The sequence below is a fragment of the Meriones unguiculatus genome, chromosome 11, assembly GCF_030254825.1.
Source record: "Meriones unguiculatus strain TT.TT164.6M chromosome 11, Bangor_MerUng_6.1, whole genome shotgun sequence".
NCBI classification, from domain to species: Eukaryota; Metazoa; Chordata; class Mammalia; order Rodentia; family Muridae; genus Meriones; species Meriones unguiculatus.
The window spans coordinates 54,882,607-54,903,290 of record NC_083359.1 but is presented as its reverse complement, the minus strand read 5'-3'; the positions used below and the strand labels follow the sequence as shown (position 1 = coordinate 54,903,290).

Sequence of the window (20,684 nt, the reverse complement as noted above, 5' to 3'; positions counted from 1 at the left end):
GGAGGGCGGTTTCAAGGATAAAGATGGGGATGGGGGCAGGTTGTCTTGTTCCCATGACAGCCTGTTGTGTTGCCATAGCAACACAGCTCTGTCTCCATCCTCTGCAGTCCTGGTTTCTGTGATGGGCAGAACACTATGATGCTTTACACATAGGGGTGAGGACACTCTACCATCCTGGGGAGGTGAACTATGGAACCCCAAGGCTGCCAGCTCAGGCTGATGCATCTTGAGGGCAGGAGAGGAGATTTCTTGGGGTTTCCTAATGACAAGCTCTATTTTTTTTTTTTTTTTTACTGAAATCTCTCTTCCCCAGCTATTGGGCCCCCAAGAGTTGACTCAGATGGGAAGCCTGTCATCTTAAAGAGGCTTGAAGGCTCAGCTGTGATGAGGAAAGATGGGTACTGTAGATGATCCTTGGACCTCCATGTCCAGGTGCCAGCAGCCCTACAGAAGCCTGGTGGTGGGGTTAGTTCTCTGTGTAGCACTGGCTGTCCTGGAACTGGCTTTTTAGACCAGGCTTTGAACTGGCTTCGAACTCACAGATATCTGCCTGCTTCTGCTTCCAGAGTGTTGGGATTTAAAGCATGCGCCACCACTGCCTGCCTGCCTGCCTGCCTGCCTGCCTGTCTGTCGGTATATGCGTGTGAGTGTAGACGCTAGAGAACCCTGAAGAGGGCTTTGGATCTACTGGAGTTAAGAGTTACAGGTGACTGTATCCTCTGGGTGTTGGGAGCCAAATTCAAATCCTCTGGAGGTACTCTTAATGGCCGAGTCATTTCTCCAGCCCTTAATTTTTTATTTTGTATTTGTAAGCATTGAGCTACAATAGACTGGGGAACAGCCAAGCCCTTCCTTAAAAACCAAGCCCTTCTTAGTTTAAAAAGCACCGACTTGGGCTCCAAAGCCTTGTTGAAATCAGATGAGAAGCAGCTGAGAGAGAAGAGGACCTGCCCATCTGCGCCGCTCGCAGAAGTCAGGGGAAGAATCACACGCGGTGAGACGGCAGCTTTGCTTTTATTGCCCCGATCCAGAAGCCCCCTGCGCTGGCCCGGATGCTGCAGGCTGGGCTGCAGTACGCCGGCACTCAGCCCCGCGCCGCCGGTGCAGCCCGCGCCGCCTGCCGCCTGCCGTAGCGCAGGCCGAACGAGTTCCAGTTGTAGGCTGACAGGTCCTTCTCGCGCTGCACCAGCACCGCTCCGCGGGGCGCGGGAATCAGGCGACTCCCGGCGGCGCACAGGGGCCGCTGGCGCCCCGAGGAGCTCTCGACGGGCGGGCACGGCGATGCCCTGCGAGCGCGCGGCCCTGCAGCCCCAGGCTTCCTCTCTGCACACCGCGGGCCCTTTTCCCAGGCATTGACGAGTTCCTGCAGTCCGCCGGGCCGCCGGCCTAAACAGAAAGCACAGGCAGGTGACGCTGAGGCTGCAAGGTTCTCTTTGGACGCCGGCTCTGACCGCCCTACTCCCTCTGACGCTGGCCCTAAGTCCTTAACCCCAAAAGTTCAGCTCTGCCCTCAGTGTGGAGCCAGAGTGCTGCTTAGCCCGGTGGCTGGGCTGTCTGCTCCTCCCTCCTTCAATAGCTTTCCTTTCAAGTGCTTGCCGGAATTTTCCTAAATGCGTTTATTAAACTACTTTCTTTGAGGAAGCAAACAGTATATGGGGAGGGGCAATCCGCCCTGTCCTTACCTGTCTTACGGGTTCTCTGCCTTGTCCCTAAGTTGTGTGTCTCCATTTGGAGACCATTTGGAGCATCTGGGCCCCAGGGGATAGAGGGGATCCTTTTTTCCATCTCTTAAGAATGCTAAAAACAGTACCGTAGTGCTCATTAAGAAAAGCTAATGAAAAACAGAAATTTAAAAAGTGAAGCCAAGGTTGTTATTCCCCCACACACCTGTGTCCTGAGGGAAAAATCGAAAACCCTAATCTACAGCATGGAGACTCGGACATTTTCTGTGGTGCTCTGACAGGAGCTCCCAGGCCAGGTGCAGGCCTTCCCTTCCTGCTGGAGGCTAACCAGGCTCACTCTGAAAGCACTTCACAGACAAGGCTCATTAAACTCTCTCTCTCTTTTTGGCAGTAAAACAGGGCAAGTAGCTCTGAGTACACAATAAGTCTAGTTGGTTATGGTAAGAGATTAGTAGAAAAGAGGCCTGATGTGAGTGGGTGTTTGGGCGGACGATGGCATTGAGCTGTGCTCCTCAATACCCTGGCACACTGTGGAGGTGAGTGTGGCCATAGTCCAAGGTTAATAATAAGCGTCTGGGAGGCCCCTCCTAACTTCTCTGGGTAACTGGTGTAGGAGAGGAGAGCTCAGTTCCATACACAAAGCTCAGGATATCCCGTGTGGCCAGAAAGAGCCAATAGCCACTGTCCCTGGATGATGATGGGGGTTATTCCTTGCCCTGGAATGATGACACTGTTGGTTAAATGTCTGGGGCCCCATCTCCTTTTCTTTGGTTATGTACAAGGATGTCAAATTTGTAGGATGTGTCCTGCATTCCATGCCTTGGATTGGGGTCCAGAAAGGCTAAGCAAGCTCTAGTATGTACAGAAAGCAAACAACCAAGAATTCAAACCCAGCCGGGCAAAGTGGCGCACACCCGTAATCCCAGCACTTGGGGAGGCAGAGGCAGGTGGATCTCTGTGAATTCGAGATCTCTGGTCTACAAAGCAAGTCCAAGACAGACAAGACTACACAGAGAAACCCTGTCTCAAAAGATCAAACCGAAGAAGAAGAGGAGGAGGAGGAAGAATTCAAACCCTTGACCTGACTCAGAAGCCATGTTCTTGGTGCTCTTGCGGGGAGGGTACCTTAGCACCTGCTGGGATTTGTCAGTATTTGGCTGAGTAACTTTGGGGAACATTTTGCCTCTTTGGAACTTAGTTTCTACAGCTCATCAGTTTCCTCAGGGAACTTGTAAAGTTGACATACATTAAGGTTTATCATTGTGTTGAGGTTTTTGTTTTTTGATTTCAAGCCCCCTTAAGGGGATCTAAGGTCACAGATAAAAGTAATGTACACATTAAGCTCCTTCCCAACATCCACAGAGAGAAGTGCTTTGTATAGAGCATGGGAAAATCACAAAGGGCCGGGGTTAACAGCCTGAACCTAGATGAGCCCCGGTCAGCCCCTGATATCTAGCAAGCACAGTAACTGAACTCATGTCAGTAGCCTGGCTACAGCCTGAAAAACACGGCGAGTCTCATGTGCAATGACTCCCGTGCCTCCCTTTCCTGGGTGGCGCATACCTGAGGGTCCAGGCTTCACCACAGGTGCCACCTTTGCCAACGGCTCCCCAAAGGTGGTGACAAAGAGGAGAAGCAGCAGCTGCCAAGAAGCCAACGGGGGCATTCTGGCAGGAAGAGACAGGTCCACAGTGTGTCCAGAGGCTGAGACAGAGAGACAATAAGGACCAGGTTAGAGTTAGTGTTTTGCCAGAACCTAGTATATATAGAATATAGAGAGAGAGCGTGAGGGAGAGGAGAAAGCCATATGATCAGAGATGACTTCAGGGATAAGCCTGAAGCAAGGCCACAGGCAACGGGACTGAAGGAGGGAGGAGGAAGAGAAAAAAGGAAGCGTCTGGTTTGGAGGAAGGGGTCTGAAGCTTCGGCTGGACAGTGCTGGGGTTCTGGGTGGTGGGTGTGCTGGCGAGGGATGTTGAAGGAGTAAGATGCCCCTCATGGGAGTGAGAGGGAGGGGGAGGTGGGTGAGGTCGGGCAGGAGTGTGCTCTGAGCCTTAACTGCTCTCTTGGGAGCCTGGAACCACGCCCTTCTTCCCTTCTTGTTGGGTTCTGTGCTCTGCTCCCCTAGATAACTCCTTCCTCAATCTGGAGGCCCTGTCCTTCCTTGGATAATAGAAACCCAGTTCCTTATCTCTTCCAGGAAAAAAAGGAAGAAAAGAGGCAATCATTTTGCACATTCTTAAAGCCCTCCACGGTCATGGAGACCGTCATCAAATTGTCTTATTGCCTATAACTCAGGACAGGAAAAGCCTTTCTCTCATCCAGCCCACTGGTTGCTTCTATTCTCGTGGGCTCTGGGAGGCCATGAACTACATTGGCCTCATCAGTCTGACTGCTGAGGTAGGAGCCGAGTGGCCTGACCTTCATCTAGCCACTCTGCCTTTCTCCTCTTGTGCTTGCCACTTCTCCAACTCCCGAGTTCAATTTCCCTTTGAAAAAGTCATCAAGCGCGTTCAAACTGTCTGAGCTTGGTGCTTTGGACCCACAGGATGAAAGGAGAAAACCGACTCCCAAAAGCTGTCCTCTGACTTCCGTATGTGCTCTGTGCTCACACACACATACAGAAAGATAAATAAATGAGCCGGGCACAGGGGTGCACACTTGTAATCTCAGCACTCAGGGAGGCAGAGGCAAGCAGAGTGTTCAAGGCCAGCCTGGTCTACAAAGCAAGTCCAGGACAGCCAAGGCTATACAGAGAAACCCTATTTCAAAAAAACAAAAAATGAATAAAATAAATGCAATAACACACAACACACAAATACCTTACACACCCCAAACACATACCACACATACCTACATTCACCATACATGTCACACACATGACACACACACACAGACCCTGATAACTCTTAGCTGCTTAGTCTACAGGGCACTTAATACATAAGAATTAAACTGTCTGAAAATAAAGGACACCCCTCTCCCCATCCCACCTCCAGTGAATAAGAGACCAAAAGAGGCTTATCTGCCATGGACAATCTTTGTGGTTCCTCTCACCCCAGCCCAGAAAGTTTCAAATCTAGCAAACAACAGAGAATTTCTAGGCATGGTCAGAAGGTTTTTGAAATAAGGTGGCTCCTTCCAGGAGTATCCCTACCCTCCCAGTTCTTATCAAAAGGATAGCAGCATATTTATGAAGTTAATTTTGCATTTGGTGGACCGGCTTGGACAAGCCCCGGTGAGCACATGAGCATGAAGGACTCCTCCAACTCCCTTCAAGTGGCACCCACAAAGAGTCTCTTCACTGCATTTACTCCTCATGCAGCAGAAGTGCCTTGTCTTTGCACACAAAGCACAAGCCAACAACCCGGGAGAACTTGGTCAGCCTGGCAGTCAGCAGTGACCAGTATTTTTTGCCTTCTGCTTACTCGATGCTTCAGTTGGCCTTGGGTTGAAGGCCTGCTCCCCCAGACCCTCCCTGGGTTGGGTCAGGGCCGTCCCAAGTCCTGTGAGCAGTGTACCTACCTTGGCTGGGTGCTGGGGTGAGGGCTGGAGGGAGAAGAGCCGCCTGAGTAGTTGGAACACACGGTGCTGCTCTTCGTGTATCCTCTGCCTCCCTGATCACACACCGCCCCTTTTATCAAGTCTGGATGGGTGACGTCTCCAGGCATAATCCCACCTCTGCCCTCCCAGACCCCCTCAGGGCTCTGAGCCCCACTACTGGCTTCTGCCTCCTGGCTCTTATGTCTGGAGCCAGCAACTTCCTCGCCCCCAGAAACCCACTAATTCTTCCATCATCTCCATCCTCTTGACACAGTCTCTCTCCCTCGCAGCTGGAGACTCATTTTGCCCCAAACAATGAAGAGAGAGTACCTGAGGTGTGTGTATATGTGAAATGTCTTGCCCCTCTCTGCCAATACTGACACACATACACCCACCTACACACACACACATACACACACACACACCTTGAAGTGAATATGACAATGAGACTGGCTGGAGGGGGGAGGAGAGAGCACAGTCTGACCCAGAGGCTCCTCAAAGCCCACATGCTGCCCTCTCAGAGAGAAAGTCAGGTCAGATTGGCCTCCACCACAGGCAGCTTCTGGGCTGTGCACTAAGACTGGGGTGGGGATTGAGGGATCTCCTCCCCTCCTTTTTCTCTTAATTACTGAGCACCTGCAGTATACTGGTTTGACATGCACGTGACAAGACATGGTTGGATATGCTGGACGGTTATATAAGCAGTTGGCTGTAAGGAAGGAGGGTAAACCTGTTCATAGCAGCCCACACATGTAATTCTACCTCCTGGGTGGTTGAGGCAGAAGGATGATAAGTTTCAGGTCAGTCTGGGATACCCAGAGAGTTCCAGGCCAGGATGGATGACAGAGTGAGATCTTGTCTAAAAAAATCAAAACCTGTCAGGCATAGTAACACATTCCTTTAACAACAGCGCTTGGGAGGCGTAGGCAGGCAGATCTCTGAGTCTGCAGGTGGCCTGTTCTACAGAATGAGTTCCAGTTTCAAACATATGATAATAATAGTAATAATAATACCAAAAAAAAGGAGGGGTAGGAAATACCTATTCTGTGCTGGCTATTACTAAGCTTTGAGAGAGCAGTGTGGAGAATGGACAGCTCTTGGTACCTTAAGGGTAGGGGCAGGCCTCCCCATCATATCCCTGATACCAACTCCACTGCTGGCATAAAAATAAAGGGGCACCATGGATGCTAACAGTGATGCTGGTCCTCTCCTTCCTCTCTGCCCTCAAGGGCTTTGCTGTTATAGTTATTTTATTTTATTATTTGAGACAGGGTTCCACTGTGATCTTGGCTGGCCTTGAACTCTCAGAGCTAAGTTTGATTCTGCTTCTCAAGTGCTGGGATTAAAAGTGCGTGCCACCAAAGCTCTGCCTGTACCCTTTCTCCTGTCTACATGAACTCCTTTTAAGCCAGTATAGTGCATCATACATTAATCCTACCACTCAAGCACTCGAAGCAGGATGATAGTGAGTTCCAGGCCAACCTAAGACCTTGTTTCAGAAAAAGAAAACAGAAATGCTTTTTACCGTGAGAGGAAGGGCTCCCCAGAATGAGGACCAGCTCCTCTGTTACACTGGGGCCTCTGAAGGTCGCAGCACTAAACCCCCCCCCCCCCCCCCCCCAATGCAGAAGGCTGTTTCTGCACCAGCTCTACCTGCATATGCATATGTGGGTGTGGTCACATCTCAGCTGGAGTACTCTTGCTGACACCGTGTGGGGTCAGTTCCTATTGCTGCCTAATGTTAACTGAGGCTTAGAATATATAGCCCCCCCCCAGGATGTTAACTGCCAGCATGGACATTACACCAAGGACAGGGTCTGACTCTTTAGAGGTCGCGATTACATTTTGTGGGGTCAGGGTGGGGGGAGGGTAGTGTAGCAGGCCCACCCTGGGCTGCAGACATCAACTCCAAATCTCAGACACATTCACAGCTTGGGGATTTAATCTTCACTCCCCTGCATAACTTCAGGCTGGGAAAATTGCTTTCAGCTCCTGCTGGGTATCAGGACCAGGATCTCTGCTTCCAGCAGCCTCTTGAGGTAACTTGGGGGTTTAAGATCAGTGGCTCTCAGCTCCATCTTTTCTCTGGACTTTGAGATGTCCATGTGTGATGGGAAGTACATCAGTGCTGGGGAGGGAGCGCATGAAGATTGGCCCCCATTCCCCTTATGGCCCCTCCATCAACAATCCAAGCTCAAGGAGCTCATCTCTGCCATTCAGACCATTGAGCTGGAGCCTTGAAGCCTCTGGGACAGCTGTGGGAGGCAAGAATCATTATTCCAGACAAAGAAAGGGAAGCAGACTCAATACCCAGGCTATTACCCAGCTGACCTTGAGATTCAGGCCTACGCTTATGCTACATGTGGAGAGTGGCTGTGGGGTGTGCCTAGCTGGCAGGAGCTCCAAGATGTGGGCTCTGGCCCCTTCCTGGGTGTCTCAATGTGCTCCTGTGAGGTACCTCAGAGATGGGTGTGGGGCCCAGAACAGGCTCTGCTCCCTGCTTTTCTTGATGTCATCAGGTGACATATATGCCTTCGGCCCAGACTTAACCAAGTCTGCTCAAGGTACCGGAAGTGTTGGGCACATGTTGCCTGGGTCACCTAGAGTCTACCTAGCTCTGGTTGGGAGCCGATAATGGCTGCCTCCTCTCCACACACTCCTTAGCCACTCCAGCCTACAGGGCCCCCACGTTGGATCTCATCAAATGGAGAAGGAGCAGCAAGGGGAGGAGAGGGAAACTGGGTGGGTGTGTCTCAGAGAATATAGGGGAAGGGTTGCTGCAGCCAGGGTAGTGCTTGCTCCCCACCCCAGATACTGCTGCCATTTACTCACCGTGCTCAGGAAGGGGCTGTTAGCCGTGCTGCCCAGAAAGCCAAAGGCCACAGGGAAAAAGCCTCTGTGAATAGAAGCGAGGAAGGGGTCAGTGGTGGCCTAAGAAGGGAGAAGGAAGGAAGCTCCTACTTACAGGCTCAGACTTTGGCTCCTGCCAAAGCAGCCACTGGGCCCTGGGGACAGACATAGCCTGGGCTCTGTTGAAAGCAGCAGCAGAGTGAAATGGTTGAGAACCATGGCCAGAGCACAGTTGTCTTACACTCACATATTGGCTCTGCCTGACACCGTCCGCACCAAACACATCCCCCACTTCTCAGAACCCAAGGCCGTTTTCAAATGTGCTGAGCAGGATTTGTAGCTGTGCATAGAGCCTCACATAAAGCCCACCTCAAAGGACACACATTCCTGTGACTTACTCTCATGATCATTACTGGGGCCTTCTCTCTGCTAGATGGGTTGGGGAACATTTGCCCCAGTGGGTGAGCCCGTGGCATGGATGGTGGCTGGAGGCTGTGTTCATGTGGGCACAGCCTTATGCCTCAGCATCCGCCTTTGCAGCCTTTCAGACTGGCCAGGCCTGACGGGATGGATGCCCGATCCTTCACGGGGCTTGGAATAGGTCAGGCTGGGAAGTGAACCCCCAGTTCACTGTCCTGAGGGGCATGGTACTCACTTGAAGAGGCTAATGAATCCGTAGGCCTCCAGAAGCATGCCCAGCAGGGGCCAGCGCAGCAACACGATAGCTACGCCCCCCAGGAAGAAGCTGGTCCCCTTGAGCTTATGCCGTTGGAAGAAGAAGGAAAACGTCCTCCTCAGGCCGATGATGAGGGAGAGGCCAGTCAGGAACAGCAGCTGCAGGCCCAGGAAGCAAGGACAGGATGTACAAGCTCTACTCCATCCCAAGGGCTGTGTGTGTGTGTGTGTGTGTGTGTGTGTGTGTGACCCAGCAGCAGGTCAGAATCTCAGAACTGGGAATGACTCTAGCCAGTATGGAACAGAAATGTCCTGAGGCAGAGAGGTGGCCTGTAGTTTCCCACCCAGTTTCTCAGTTCCAAGCAACTCGTCATATGGATTACGAGGGAGGCTGCTGCGCACTGGGATTTTCCTCTTTTACAGACAAGAAGTTGTACCCGAAGTTCCTGAAGAGTCCCCACTGTGTGGTTCTGCCAGAGCCTTCAGCATGGGTCATAGTGGTCCCACATGGGGGCCCAGCTCACACAGAATTGAACTCAAAGCCTTCTAGAATGTCCCATGCCCCACCCACACCTCCACAATGCCTTTTCTCTCAGCTTTACAGCCACTGGTGAGGGCTTCATCCTCCATTTCCTTCCCAGCTGGCTTTCATCCGCTCCTTTCAGCCCTTGTTTCTCTAACTCTGCCATGCAGGCACCAGTTATATCCTAGATGCAGAGATCCAATGGTGGGGACAGAGTCCAGTTCATCACGGGAACCCCAGGACCTCACCTAGAGTTTGGTGTAATAATCTCAGGTGCTCCGTGCCCACAGGCCCTGCTGTCCACCCTCTGAAGTTCTCATCTACCCTGAATGGCCATGATCTGAATGAACTTGGGGCTGACCCTCCTGGCCACCCAGGAGAGGTGCCTAGGACCGGGAGACTCACATTTCCGAAAGCCAGCAGCACGGAGTCAAAGTACAGGAGTATCCCAAAGAGGATGAAGAAGATGCCGAAGCCGGTGATGCCCACACCAATCTCTGCAAAAGGCAAGGGGCGGCAAGGGGAACCTGAGCTTTCCTAGCGCACCGCGTGGGCTCTCGGGGAAGGCCGGGGATGGAAGATGGCAGGGGCTCCTGCGCTTCAGGGAGGTCTCCACATTACTTTGCCCTCACATTTTGCCAACGTGTCTTTCTGCTGCTGCCTGCTACATCCTGGCTCTGAACACAGCAGCCTACCTATTCTGTTCCTATAGCTGCCATCTCTGGGGCCCACACCCAGCGGGGAGAGCGGAGTGGCTGAAAGGTCAGGACCGCAGGCTCCAAGCCCTGGCTGGCTCTTTGATATCCATGCTCTCTCCCCTCTCCTCAGCTCTTAGGACTGACCTGTCACAGGGGACTGGAAAATTAGAAGCTGTCAGCTGGGAACATGCTCACCCATCCTGCAGCAGTGGCCTAGGTATCTCCCCACCCCCTAGTCTCCCTTAATGCCACCTCGGTAGCGTCATTAGTTTACAGGGTTGACTGCCACTGTCATTTTATAACAGTGCCCCTCCCTGTTAGCAGGGTCCCACAGGCATCACTGAAGACCACGGAAGTTAGCCAAGCCCATGAGCACTGGGCAGAAGTGTGGAGCAGTCAGAACACCTTGTTTGGTGAAGGGTTATACTTTGGCATGTGATGTGTCCTTCTGACCATTTCCTCCAGAAATAATAGACAGGACATGTGGGTTCTTTGGTCTGAAGTCCCTCTTATCACATTTGGAAGTGTGATTTTGACTCTCTGCCACTGTGATAGGCAACAAATGACCATTAGTTATGCTGCTTTGTTTTAAAACTAAATTAAAAATTGGCCTGGAGAGTTGGCTCAGAGATTGAGAGTGCTGGCTGCTCTTACAGAGGACTTGGGATCAACTCCCAGCACCCACATGCTGATTCACGGGTAAATCCAGTTCTGGAGGAAATCTGGTGCCCTCTTCTGGTCTCCACGGGTACTGCATGTATGTGGTACACATCTACATACCCCCCCACACACATACAAATAAATGAATATATTTAAAAATATTAGGCTAAAACTTTTCATTCTAAATTGTGGAAATGTATAATGTTACTATCTTAACTTTTTCTTCTCCTGGTTTATGATTTGGGAGACAGTCTTTTATGTAACTCAGGCTGACTTGAATTCATTACTTCCTGTCTCTGCCTCCTGAGTACTTTCTAAAAGCTTTTAACATTTATTCCTGCAGAACTGCATAGCACTGGCACCACTGGACTGCCATCACCATCACCTTTCTCTAGGACAACTCACCATGAGAACTGAACTCTAGTTCTGCCAGCCTGCAAACTTCCCCTTCATGCTGCGCAGCTCACAGCATCCTGCTTTTCATGTCTGCGAATTTGGCAACTCCAGGAACCTCACGATAATGGAATCATACAGCATCAGCCCTTTGTGACTGGCTTGTTTCAATTACCACAATGTTGTAGGGATTCTTCTAGAGCTGGAGAGGTGACCCAGTGGTTGGGAGCACTGGCTGCTCTGTTAGAGGGCCCAGCTCAGTTCCCACACCTCCAGCTGCAGAGGATCGAAGATCAGCTCCTGGTCGTGGAGGGCACCAGGCACACACATACAAACAGACACACATACAAACAGTAAAGGCGAAAGGTTTTTCTCTGTTGCCACATGTATCAGCCTTTTCCCTTTGTACGGTAATGGAACTGTAATTTTGCCATGGTTTGATAATCCATTAATCTGAGTTCTGCCTTCTGGCTAATGTGAGTAATACTGACATGAGTATGTATGAAAAAGTGTCCCTTTAAGGGGCTGGAGAAATGGTTACGTGGTAAGAGCACTGGCTACTCTTCCAGGGGACCTAAATTCAATGCCCAGCAACCACATGGCTGCTCACAACTGTCCAACTCCAATTCGAGGGAACTTGGCACCCTCACACAGACAGACATACAGCAAAACACCAGTGTACATAAAAATCTCACTCTAAACAGAAGTAACTTTTATGTTTTATTTTCTTTATTTTTACATTATATTTTATATGTATATATCAAGGATTATGTCTCAAAAAAAAATCTGAACTAAACAACAACCTATGAACCAAAGAGGACACTCTTTGTGCCTCTCATAGGCATAATTATTTTTGGAGGGTTTTTTGTGTGTGTTTTTGTTTGGTTGCTTTTGTTTTGTTTTGTTTGTTTGTTTTTTTGAGACAGGGTTTCTCTGTGTGCCCTTGACTGTCCTGGAATTCATTCTATAGACCAGGCTGGCCTTGAACTCACAAAGATCTGCCTGCTTCTGCTTCACAAGTGCTGGGATTAAAAGCGTGTGCCACCACCGCCTGATTTAATTTGGGCTTTTTGAGGTTTAGTGTTTCTACGAAGCCCAGGAGTCCCCGTGGTTGAGCATCCCCGTGCTGGAATTGCAGGTGCCCCCTCCCCCATTGAGTGCAGCTCATTCCTCTGGGTTAGAATCTTCTTTAGCAGTGCTTTGCACAATGATCATTTTTCAGTTTGATCTATACTCTTCACAGGTTGGTGAAGTCCCGGAATTTCCTCTATTGGGACCAGCCTTTTTTATAGACTACATTTAGTTGCTTCTGGCATTCAGCATCGTACAGAAGCTCAGAGGCGAGTGTCAAAAAGTCTGTTTCTCACACACAGCTTCAAAATGTTTTCTCTCCTATTACTCCTACTGTAGCTCAGTGATTCGTTCAAATTCAGGGGGTGGGGTTGGGGTTGCCCCTGCTGTTCCCTTCAGGATAGCAGCCATGGCAGAGCAGGCAGTGGGTTTGGGCGGGCATGTCAGACAGATACACAGGAATGGGAGATGTGCTTGTAGGTGATGGTCCTGTGAGCCAGACAGAGGTCGCAGTACGCCCCCTACTGGGCAAGTTACAAAGCAGAAAGCAGGGAGCGAAGGCACTGGACGGTCTGGCTGGGGCACCGCCTAGCCAGCGTAGAGACCGCCTCTGGCTCTCACTGTCCAGTTTTGGGTCTCTCCATGTTGCATTTCAACTCTTTAGCCGCTGGTCCCTAGGTCTGCAGTTCCCAAATTGCTGCCAGAAGGAGCAGCCTGCAGCCCTTGGGGAGAGGCAAAGCCAGGTGACCGGGCACAGCCTTTCAGAATGCGACAGGCGGAGCCAGCTCCAATGTCTTTTCTGCAGGGCATTATCGCCCGTAGCAGGTGAATGGGTCTCTTTGGCCCAAGCCTGTGTAAGGAGTAATACATTCATTCTTTCTCAAGTTCCTTATCCCACTTCTCCAGTGCCTGAGTTCATGTGATTCTCCTGCCTCAGCGGTCTGCGCAGCTGGGGATCCAGCGGGGAGACAGCCTGTGGCCTTTTCTCTTTACACTAGCACACATGTACCAATTAAGTAGTGCTTTATCTTTTGTCCTCACCTACCTGAGAGTGGGTGTCACCCCTGAACCCCTGAAGGAGTGCCCCCCTTGCCCTTCAGACAGACAAGATACAGTTGCCAAGACAGAAAATTAACGCTTGTGTGTCTCTATTGCCGAGGCCTCAGACCCCGTTCAAGCCCTACCCAGGAGTGCCAGTAATATCGATCACAGGAAGAGAGCACGGCTCATCAGCATGTGCTGGCCTCACGTGCCTGGCTGGAAGACCTCACAGTCGGTACTCAGCGTGACTGTGATCTTTTGAAAATTCAGGCCACTTGTTTTGTAGCCGGTCCCTCCGTAGGGTTTTCTAAGACTTTCTCATGCAGATTTCACTGGGCAGAGCTGTCTGCCAGGTGCTACCAAGCACACCTACTGCAGCCTCGTGGCGAACCTGCTTCTAGCCTGACTACCCCTGATGGTGTGTTTTTACTCTCCGGGAGACGTGCAGGGCCCTCCTGTATGAGGTCCCTGGTTCCAACCCTTGGGAATAGCCTCCACACCCATCTTGGCTACCTATGGAACACTCTGCCCACAGCTGGCACTCTGACACCCACTTTGAGCACTCCTTCCTGTTCTGTCAAGTGGCTTTCAGATGGAAGTGTTCCAGATGAAGGAGAATCGACAGTGGTGATGGACAGTTGGTGCTCCTGCCACAGTTCGCACCTTAACTTAACCGCCTGCAAAGGGGCTGTGGTTAACACCACTCTGCAAACAAAACTGAGCCCTGTTGGAGAAGGCTGCCCGCCCAGGCCTTGATACGCTTGAGACCCTGAAAAGTGACCTTAACCCGCTCAGTCGTTTCCGCTTCTGCAGGAAGTGTTCTTTCTTGCTTTGGCCATTAATAACCTTCAGGTAAGCCGGGCATGGTGGTGCATGCCTGTAATCCCAGCACTCTGGGAGGCAGAGGCAGGTGAATCTCTGTGAGTTCAAGGCCAGCCTGATCTACAAAGTGAGTTCAGGACAGTCACAGCTACACAGAGAAACCCTGTCTCAAACAAACAAACAAACAAACAAAACCCTTCAGGTAAATGAATCTCAAGCAGGGCAGCCTTGGCAGCGGGCAGCAGGCCACTCCCTGGTTGGAATCTCTTCACTTGGCTCCAGGATACTTTGATTTTCTTCCTTCCGGCTAGCTGTCTTCCCCCACAGCCAGTCTCCCCACTCCCACCCCTCTGCCAGCATCTGCTTTCTTTCTTTTGTGATTTGGCTCACTCGGTGTTTGGATCCAGCTCCTGTCTCTCCTCACTGTTTTCACATGCCTTCCTGTGTTTTAAAATGCTGCCTGAGTGCTGCTGATGCTACATTTATCTCTCTCCCCCAGGCCATATGAGATCCCACTGCCTGCTTGGCCGTGGGCTTGGTTTTCTCTCTGGCACTCTGCATGCCACCACTCCCAAGCTGTGATCAGCTTTCCTTTCTTTATCCCATGTCTCCTGCATCTCCGTCACTGTCTGCCAAGTCACTGGGATGCCTGCTGCACTCCCGTCTAATACCAGCCTCGGGCGGTCGCTTCCAGAAGCACCCAAAAACTGCCTTGCTTCTCCCTCTTGCCATGTCACTCCTAGCCACCCCATCTCTCTCCTGGACACACTGCTCCCCTGCACAGACTCCATTAGTCTCTTGTTTCATGCTTGTCACCACTCCCGTCCCCAGTTCTCCTCTGCACAGCACTCAAGGACTGAAGACATACCAGCTGACCACATAGCATCCTGCTCATTCCACCTGCTTGGAATGAGGCAGGACCCTTTTCTATACGTGCCGTGTGTGTGTGTGTGTGTGTGTGTGTGTGTGTGTGTGTGTGTTGGGGAGGGGGCAGCTCTCCAACTTCTCCTTCCACGTTCCCTCAAATTCATCTTACACCATAGCCTATGGTTTTCCACGATGCCCATGCTTTCCTGCCCCAGGACCTTTGTGTATGAGGTTTCTTACTGTGTGGAACACTGTCCTCATGCTTAAAATGCCAGCTCCTCAGGGAAGCCGGTCCCTCTCTCTGTGCTTCGACAGCAACCTGCTGTCATTTCTCACTGTCACAGGACCAAGCATCATTCTTCATAGGACTTGTCACTGCTTGTAAGAGGTATTATCACACTTGAAGGCTAATGAGCTTAATACCACGTCAGCATGCCCCTGGCTCAGGGCTCCGCCATCCTTTCTCTATCTTTTTACTCCCTAGGTTGCAAGATGGGAATGCAGTGGGGAGCAGTTTTGGTGAGGTATGGTACAAAGATATATCGATTTGGTTACTGTCACCTGGTGGGTGGCCGGAGAGACTGTTGAAAAGTGCACAGGACAGTTCTCACAACAGTATCATCTGTACCCGAAGGTTCAGGGAGTTAGAGAGGCTGAGGGGTTGTGCCCCTGGGATCTAGGGAATCGCATGGGTTTGTTTTGTTTTGTTTTGTTTTGTTTTGTTTTGTTTTGTTTTTCAAGACAGGGTTTCTCTGTGTAGCCTTGGCTGTCCTGGACTTGCTCTGTAGACCAAGGCTGGCCTCACAGAGATCTGCCTGCCTCTGCCTCCCAGGGTGCTGGGATTACAGGCGTGCACCACGGCGCCCACATGACTCTTGTGGTTTTAAGCACCAGCTGTCTACATGTTGTTGACTCCCGTGTTTCTTTTTGAGTCTAGATGGTCTCCTTCTGGAAGTTCAGACCCTTCCCTTCTGCTCCCTGCCTGAAGTCTAACCTGGACACGTCCAGCCTGTCCAGCCTCTAGCTCCCTCATCTCACTTCCTCGTCCTTTCCAGCATGCTCCCCAGAAACTGGAGAGGCATTCTTGACTCTCCATCCCTTCATATCTCATGTCCCATCTTTCGGTAAATTCTTCCAAACAGACCCACAGGGCTGCTTCCTATTTCTGTACTGTCCACACCCTGCCTCCTAGTTTCTCTCACCTTGGACAGGTCTCTCCATTGTTGCCTCATCCTCTACAGTCTCTTCTCATTCCAGCAACCAGAGTAAGCTTTTAAAATGCAAAGAGATCCCACCTCTCACCTACAGCACCCTCCAAACTTTGCCACCCTGCAGTGGTCCATCATGGGCTGCATTTCAGGGGCTTCCCTCACCTGGGTTCTCCCTCTGCCTGTGTTGTTTCAGCCACGCTAACCTCTTTATTGGGCTCCACAGACCACAGGTGTAAGGCCTCAGGACCTTTGTGCTGACCGTTCCCTCTTCCCGGAACATTCTCCCCGCAGATGCTTACCCAGCCTACCCACTCACTTCCTGTAGCCCCCTGCTGTAAGCCTTCCCCAGCCAATGGATATAAGACTGTCTCCCATGCCCGCCTCAAATTCCATGGCCCCTTTGCTCTCTTTTGCTTTCGGTTGGGGGAGGGTTTCTTATCAGCATCTGACTCACTCCATTCTTGATACCGGGCTCTGTGTTGGCAGTGTGTGGCATACAGCAGACAGTTACCACAGGCTCACTGAGGAGAAGGTAGGCTCAGAAGCTAAGAAACTCACCAGTGGAGCCAACAGTGTTTCCCTCCCCGTGGAGGACTTCTCCCTCCTAGGAGCGTGCTGCCTCCTACCACTCCCCCAAAGAAAAAGTAGGGTGCCTGGGGTGACGATACTGACCCAGGACCACAGGAGACCTGGAGGTTTGGGGGAGATGTCTGAATGGGCAGGGTCATGCTAGTTCTCGGAACTATGGGCGAGAGGGGCTCAGCCTGCCTTTTGAATTTGTATCTGGTAGCCTGGGTGCCTGGGCTGGCCCCACTCTCTACAAGGCAGAGGTGGAACTCGCCCTGACCCTGCTGCTGCTTCGAAGGTGCCAACATAGCAGCTTCCACTGCTGGCTCCAGAGGTCACGTTTGTGGGTCCTAGTGGAAGAGCCAGGTTGGGAAGAGCACTGCTCACTCACCTTAGCAGGGACCCCCTCCCGTAGCCCCACGTGCGCCCACCAGCCACTCCACTCACTCTGCCACTCCGTGATGGAGATCATGCTTCAGTCCACTGGGGGGCCTTCCTGGTCACCCGGCTAGTGGTGAGCCCGGAGCGCCGATCCTGGGCATGTTACCGGGAAGCTGACCCTTGGCAACAGTGAAAGAGCCTCTGGTAGATCATTAACTCTCACCTCTCCTCAGTCCCCACACAAATGGCCGCTTAAAGATACAGGCCTGTTCTCAAACGAACACTCACAAAGCTTCTTCTGGCCCAACTCCTCTGAACAGCTTGGACTGGATATGGAAAGCCAAGGGTCTGGGCATGCCTGCATTTACTTGCCTGTTTTGGTAATGAATTGCAATGGTGCCCCACTCTTTGCTTTTTGTTTGTTTGTTTGTTTAGATACCATCTCCTGGCTAGAATGGAACTTACTATGTAAGCCAGACTGGCATTGAACTCACCTCAGTGAACCTGTGGTAACTGTCTGCTGTATGCGACACACTGTGCCAACGCAGAGCCCAATACCAAGAGTGTAGCGGGTCAGATTGCCTCTGCCACCCCAGTGCTGAGAGTAAAGTCATATGCTACCACACCTAACTTGAGAAAAACCTACATCAGACTTAAGGGGAGTCAGATTTATATACTCCCCTTATATATGGAGTTAGGCAGCAAAGATTCCAACTTCCTTTCCCCAATGGTGCTCTGATGGCGTGTTGAGGTTGAGCAGGTGGGGAGTTGGTCTTAGGAGAAGAGGGAATCTAGGACAGTTCCCTCAGCAGCTGGGTGGACATGGCTATATTCTTCCTTGCATTGGAGCCAGAAGAAGAGACAGATACGAGGCCTCAAGGGTTAGCTCAGCAGTTGAGAGCACCCTCTGCCCCTGCGGGGATCCGAGGTTGGCTGCCAGCATCTACACAGCAGTTCACAGCCATCTGTGACTCCTGTTCCCTGGGATCCAACTCTCTATTCGGATCTCTGCAGGCACCAGGCATGCAGGCAGCACACATACATATATACAGGTAAACATACACATAAAATAAGTTTTTTTTGTTTGTTTGTTTTTCTTTATTTGAGACAGGGACTTGCTTTATAGACCAGGCTGGCCTAGAACTCACAGAGATCACCTGCCTCTGCCTCTCCCGAGTGCTGGGATTACCGGCATGAACCACCACACCAGGCCACATAAAATAATTTTTTAAAAATTCTTTTTAAAAAGAGAAGAGGTTCCAGGCAGTGGTGGCACATGTCTTTAATCCCAGCACCGGGGAGGCAGAGGCAGGTGGATCTCTGTGAGTTCGGGACCAGCCAAGGACATAGAAAAACCCTGTCTCAAAAAAAGATGAGAGAGAGAGAGAGAGAGAGAGAGAGAGAGAGAAGAGGCAGATGGTTTCTGATCGTGTTTCCCCACTTCAGAGGCAGCTGTGCTCAGCAACTTTTGTAATGCGCTCCTGGGCCTGATATGAAGCTCAGGTCACAAACATCATGTAAAACTGAAAGCCACACCAAAAAGGAACACAAGCACAACTTGTGAGACATGATGTCTCTCAGTACACAAAAGCTCAGAAAGGCCTCCAAGGAGATGCACACAGTGCTGGAGAGGTGGCTCAGTGGTTAAGAGCACTTCCTGCTCTTCCAGAGGACCTGGGTTTGGTTCTCAGCGCCAACCTCAAGCAGCTCAGAACCACCTGTAACTCAGTGTGGCACAGACAGACCCACACTAAATAAAATACATAAAATTTCCAAAAAAGAATGTGCGCATGAAACAGGCAGACACATGCACTAGGCACAATGACAAGTGTCTGAATTTAAGCTGGGTGTGGTAGCGCCTACCTTTAGTTCCATCACTCAGGAGTCAAAGGCAGGCTGAGCTCTTTGAACTGGAGTCTAGCGTGGTGTACACAGTGGGTGCTAGGCCAGTCAAGCTACTTATTGAGACTTTGTCTCAAATACAAAAACAACAACTAACCTTGAGTCCTTCTATGCAGAAACAAACCCCACAAGTTCCTAAGTAAACAGCTTAGGTGTGGTGGCACAGGTTTGCAATCATAGCCCTCAGGAGGCCTAGGCAGGAGAAGCTCAAGTTTGAGGCCAGCCTGGGCTACACAGTGAGTTTGGATCCGGCCTGCACTATCTAGTAAGATCCTTTCTTCAAAATGACCCCCCCCCCATAGGAAGGAGCAAATATTAGACTAAAACTGATACTAGGAATGATGGAGCCCTACCATCCCAGCCACTCTGTAAGGGGAAGCAAGAGGATTACATGTTCAAGGCCTCCAGGATTAGAGTTCAAGGTCAGCCTGAACCATTTAGTGAGACCACACCTCAGAATAAAAATTTTAAAAGAATCTCTCTCAGGGTCTAGCCCAGGAAATGTAGTCCTTACCATCCATGCATCTCTTTGCAACAAATGGAGACTGTTACAGAAACCCACAACCAATCAGATGCCATATCTACAAAGTAACTCCTAAACCTTATGGTTCAGGGAATATTTGTGTGTGTGTGTGTGTGTGTGTGTGTGTGTGTGTGTGTGTGATTATAAAATCTAGAAGACCAGGGAGTTGGCTGTGAGTAACGTCTCTTAGGATGGTCAGAAGCCACAGGGGCAGCACCAACAGAGCTGCTAACATGGATGGAGGCAGAAAGCCCAGAAGGCCTCAACTATAGACAACTAAGAAATGCTGAGAATGGAGAAATAGTCTTCCCCAGGGAAGAGCACACCAGATGATTGTCCAACACCAAATGGTCAGCCCTGAAAACACTCTACTCGCAACAGGCTGAGCAGGTTGGATTGGTGTAGATATGTGTATATATGTATGTGTTTTTGCACAGTTAACATTTATGCATTTTGTGCACACATATTTATGTGTCATAACAATTACTGAAAAGAGATAATGAATTTGAAAAAGAGCAAAGGAGGAGATTATGGGAGGATTTGGACAAAGGAAAGAAAAGGGGGTAGGATGGGGATGATGTAATTATAATCTAAATAAATGCTAGGGTGCTCACTGCTCTTCCTGAGGACCTGGATTCACTTCCCAGCACTCACACGGTGACTCACAACCCCCGTCCAGGGAACCCGACACTCTCTTCTGGCTTCTGTGCACGGCACACACAGTGCCAGACGTACAAGTACGCAACGCTCTCATACACGTTAAATAACAAAAATTTAAAAATGAATTAGAAAGGGCCCGGTCGCTTATTTACACAATGGTAGAATGCTTGCCTGGGGCTCAATTCCTGCCTCTAGATTCCATTCTCCAGTACTGCAAACAAAGAAAAAACCCCACAAAATATGCATGTCCGATAGTCAGCAAATAGGTCACTGTATATAACAAGAGAAACAGGGACGGGACCCTGACTGAGGTAGGAATGGAAAAGAGGGGTAGATTAGAGAGACAAAGTAGACCAGGGAAGCAAGTGGGGCCTGAAGGAGAAATGAGTTGTGTGAGGTCGTTGTTGAGACCTTGAAGGGGCTTATGATGTACATCAAACACACACCTGCCATGAAATGCCATCCCCCGTGGGATGATCCACCAAGATCTGATTTTAAATGGCTGCAGTGGAACTACATTTCTGAGATCAGTGAGCAGCAAAGCAATCCAGAGTGGATCCTCTGAGCACGTCAGAGGAAGGGGGAGCCAACACTTACACAAAACTTAAAAATGTGAAG

At 50.6% G+C, this 20,684-nt stretch overlaps 2 protein-coding genes across 3 annotated transcripts; both read right to left on the bottom strand.

Moving 5' to 3' along the window:
* Window positions 1–995: 995 nt before the first annotated feature.
* Window positions 996–6,828, bottom strand: Kiss1 (KiSS-1 metastasis suppressor). Of its 2 annotated transcripts, XM_021633744.2 has the most exons (3): window positions 5,205–6,828; window positions 3,246–3,386; window positions 996–1,386 (listed from the first exon to the last, which is right to left on the bottom strand). In XM_021633744.2, the coding sequence occupies exons 2-3, from the start codon at window positions 3,346–3,348 to the stop codon at window positions 1,085–1,087; spliced, it is 405 nt and encodes a 134-aa protein (XP_021489419.1). In that variant the 5' UTR covers window positions 3,349–3,386; window positions 5,205–6,828; the 3' UTR covers window positions 996–1,084. The 2 variants fall into 2 exon arrangements, with proteins under 2 accessions (XP_021489419.1, XP_060220298.1); XM_060364315.1 differs by lacking the exon at window positions 5,205–6,828 and having other exon boundaries at window positions 3,246–5,195.
* Window positions 6,829–7,146: 318 nt separating this feature from the next.
* Golt1a (golgi transport 1A) lies at window positions 7,147–17,172 on the bottom strand. The gene is made up of 5 exons (XM_021633745.2): window positions 17,048–17,172; window positions 9,676–9,767; window positions 8,728–8,906; window positions 8,055–8,118; window positions 7,147–7,477 (listed from the first exon to the last, which is right to left on the bottom strand). The coding sequence occupies exons 1-5, from the start codon at window positions 17,070–17,072 to the stop codon at window positions 7,439–7,441; spliced, it is 399 nt and encodes a 132-aa protein (XP_021489420.1). The 5' UTR covers window positions 17,073–17,172; the 3' UTR covers window positions 7,147–7,438.
* Window positions 17,173–20,684: the final 3,512 nt, after the last annotated feature.

Excerpts from the sequence above, each read along its gene's own strand:
- Golt1a (XM_021633745.2), bottom strand. The coding sequence starts at position 17,072 with ATGATCTCCATCACGGAGTGGCAGA. Across the intron at positions 9,768-17,047 it reads CTCCATCACGGAGTGGCAGA|AGATTGGTGTGGGCATCACC; the intron begins GTGAGTGGAGTG and ends TGCCTTTTGCAG. Across the intron at positions 8,119-8,727 it reads GGATTCATTAGCCTCTTCAA|AGGCTTTTTCCCTGTGGCCT; the intron begins GTGAGTACCATG and ends TTCTATTCACAG.
- Kiss1 (XM_021633744.2), bottom strand. The coding sequence starts at position 3,348 with ATGCCCCCGTTGGCTTCTTGGCAGCTGCTGCTTCTCCTCTTTGTCACC. Across the intron at positions 1,387-3,245 it reads GGTGAAGCCTGGACCCTCAG|GCCGGCGGCCCGGCGGACTG; the intron begins GTATGCGCCACC and ends CTTTCTGTTTAG.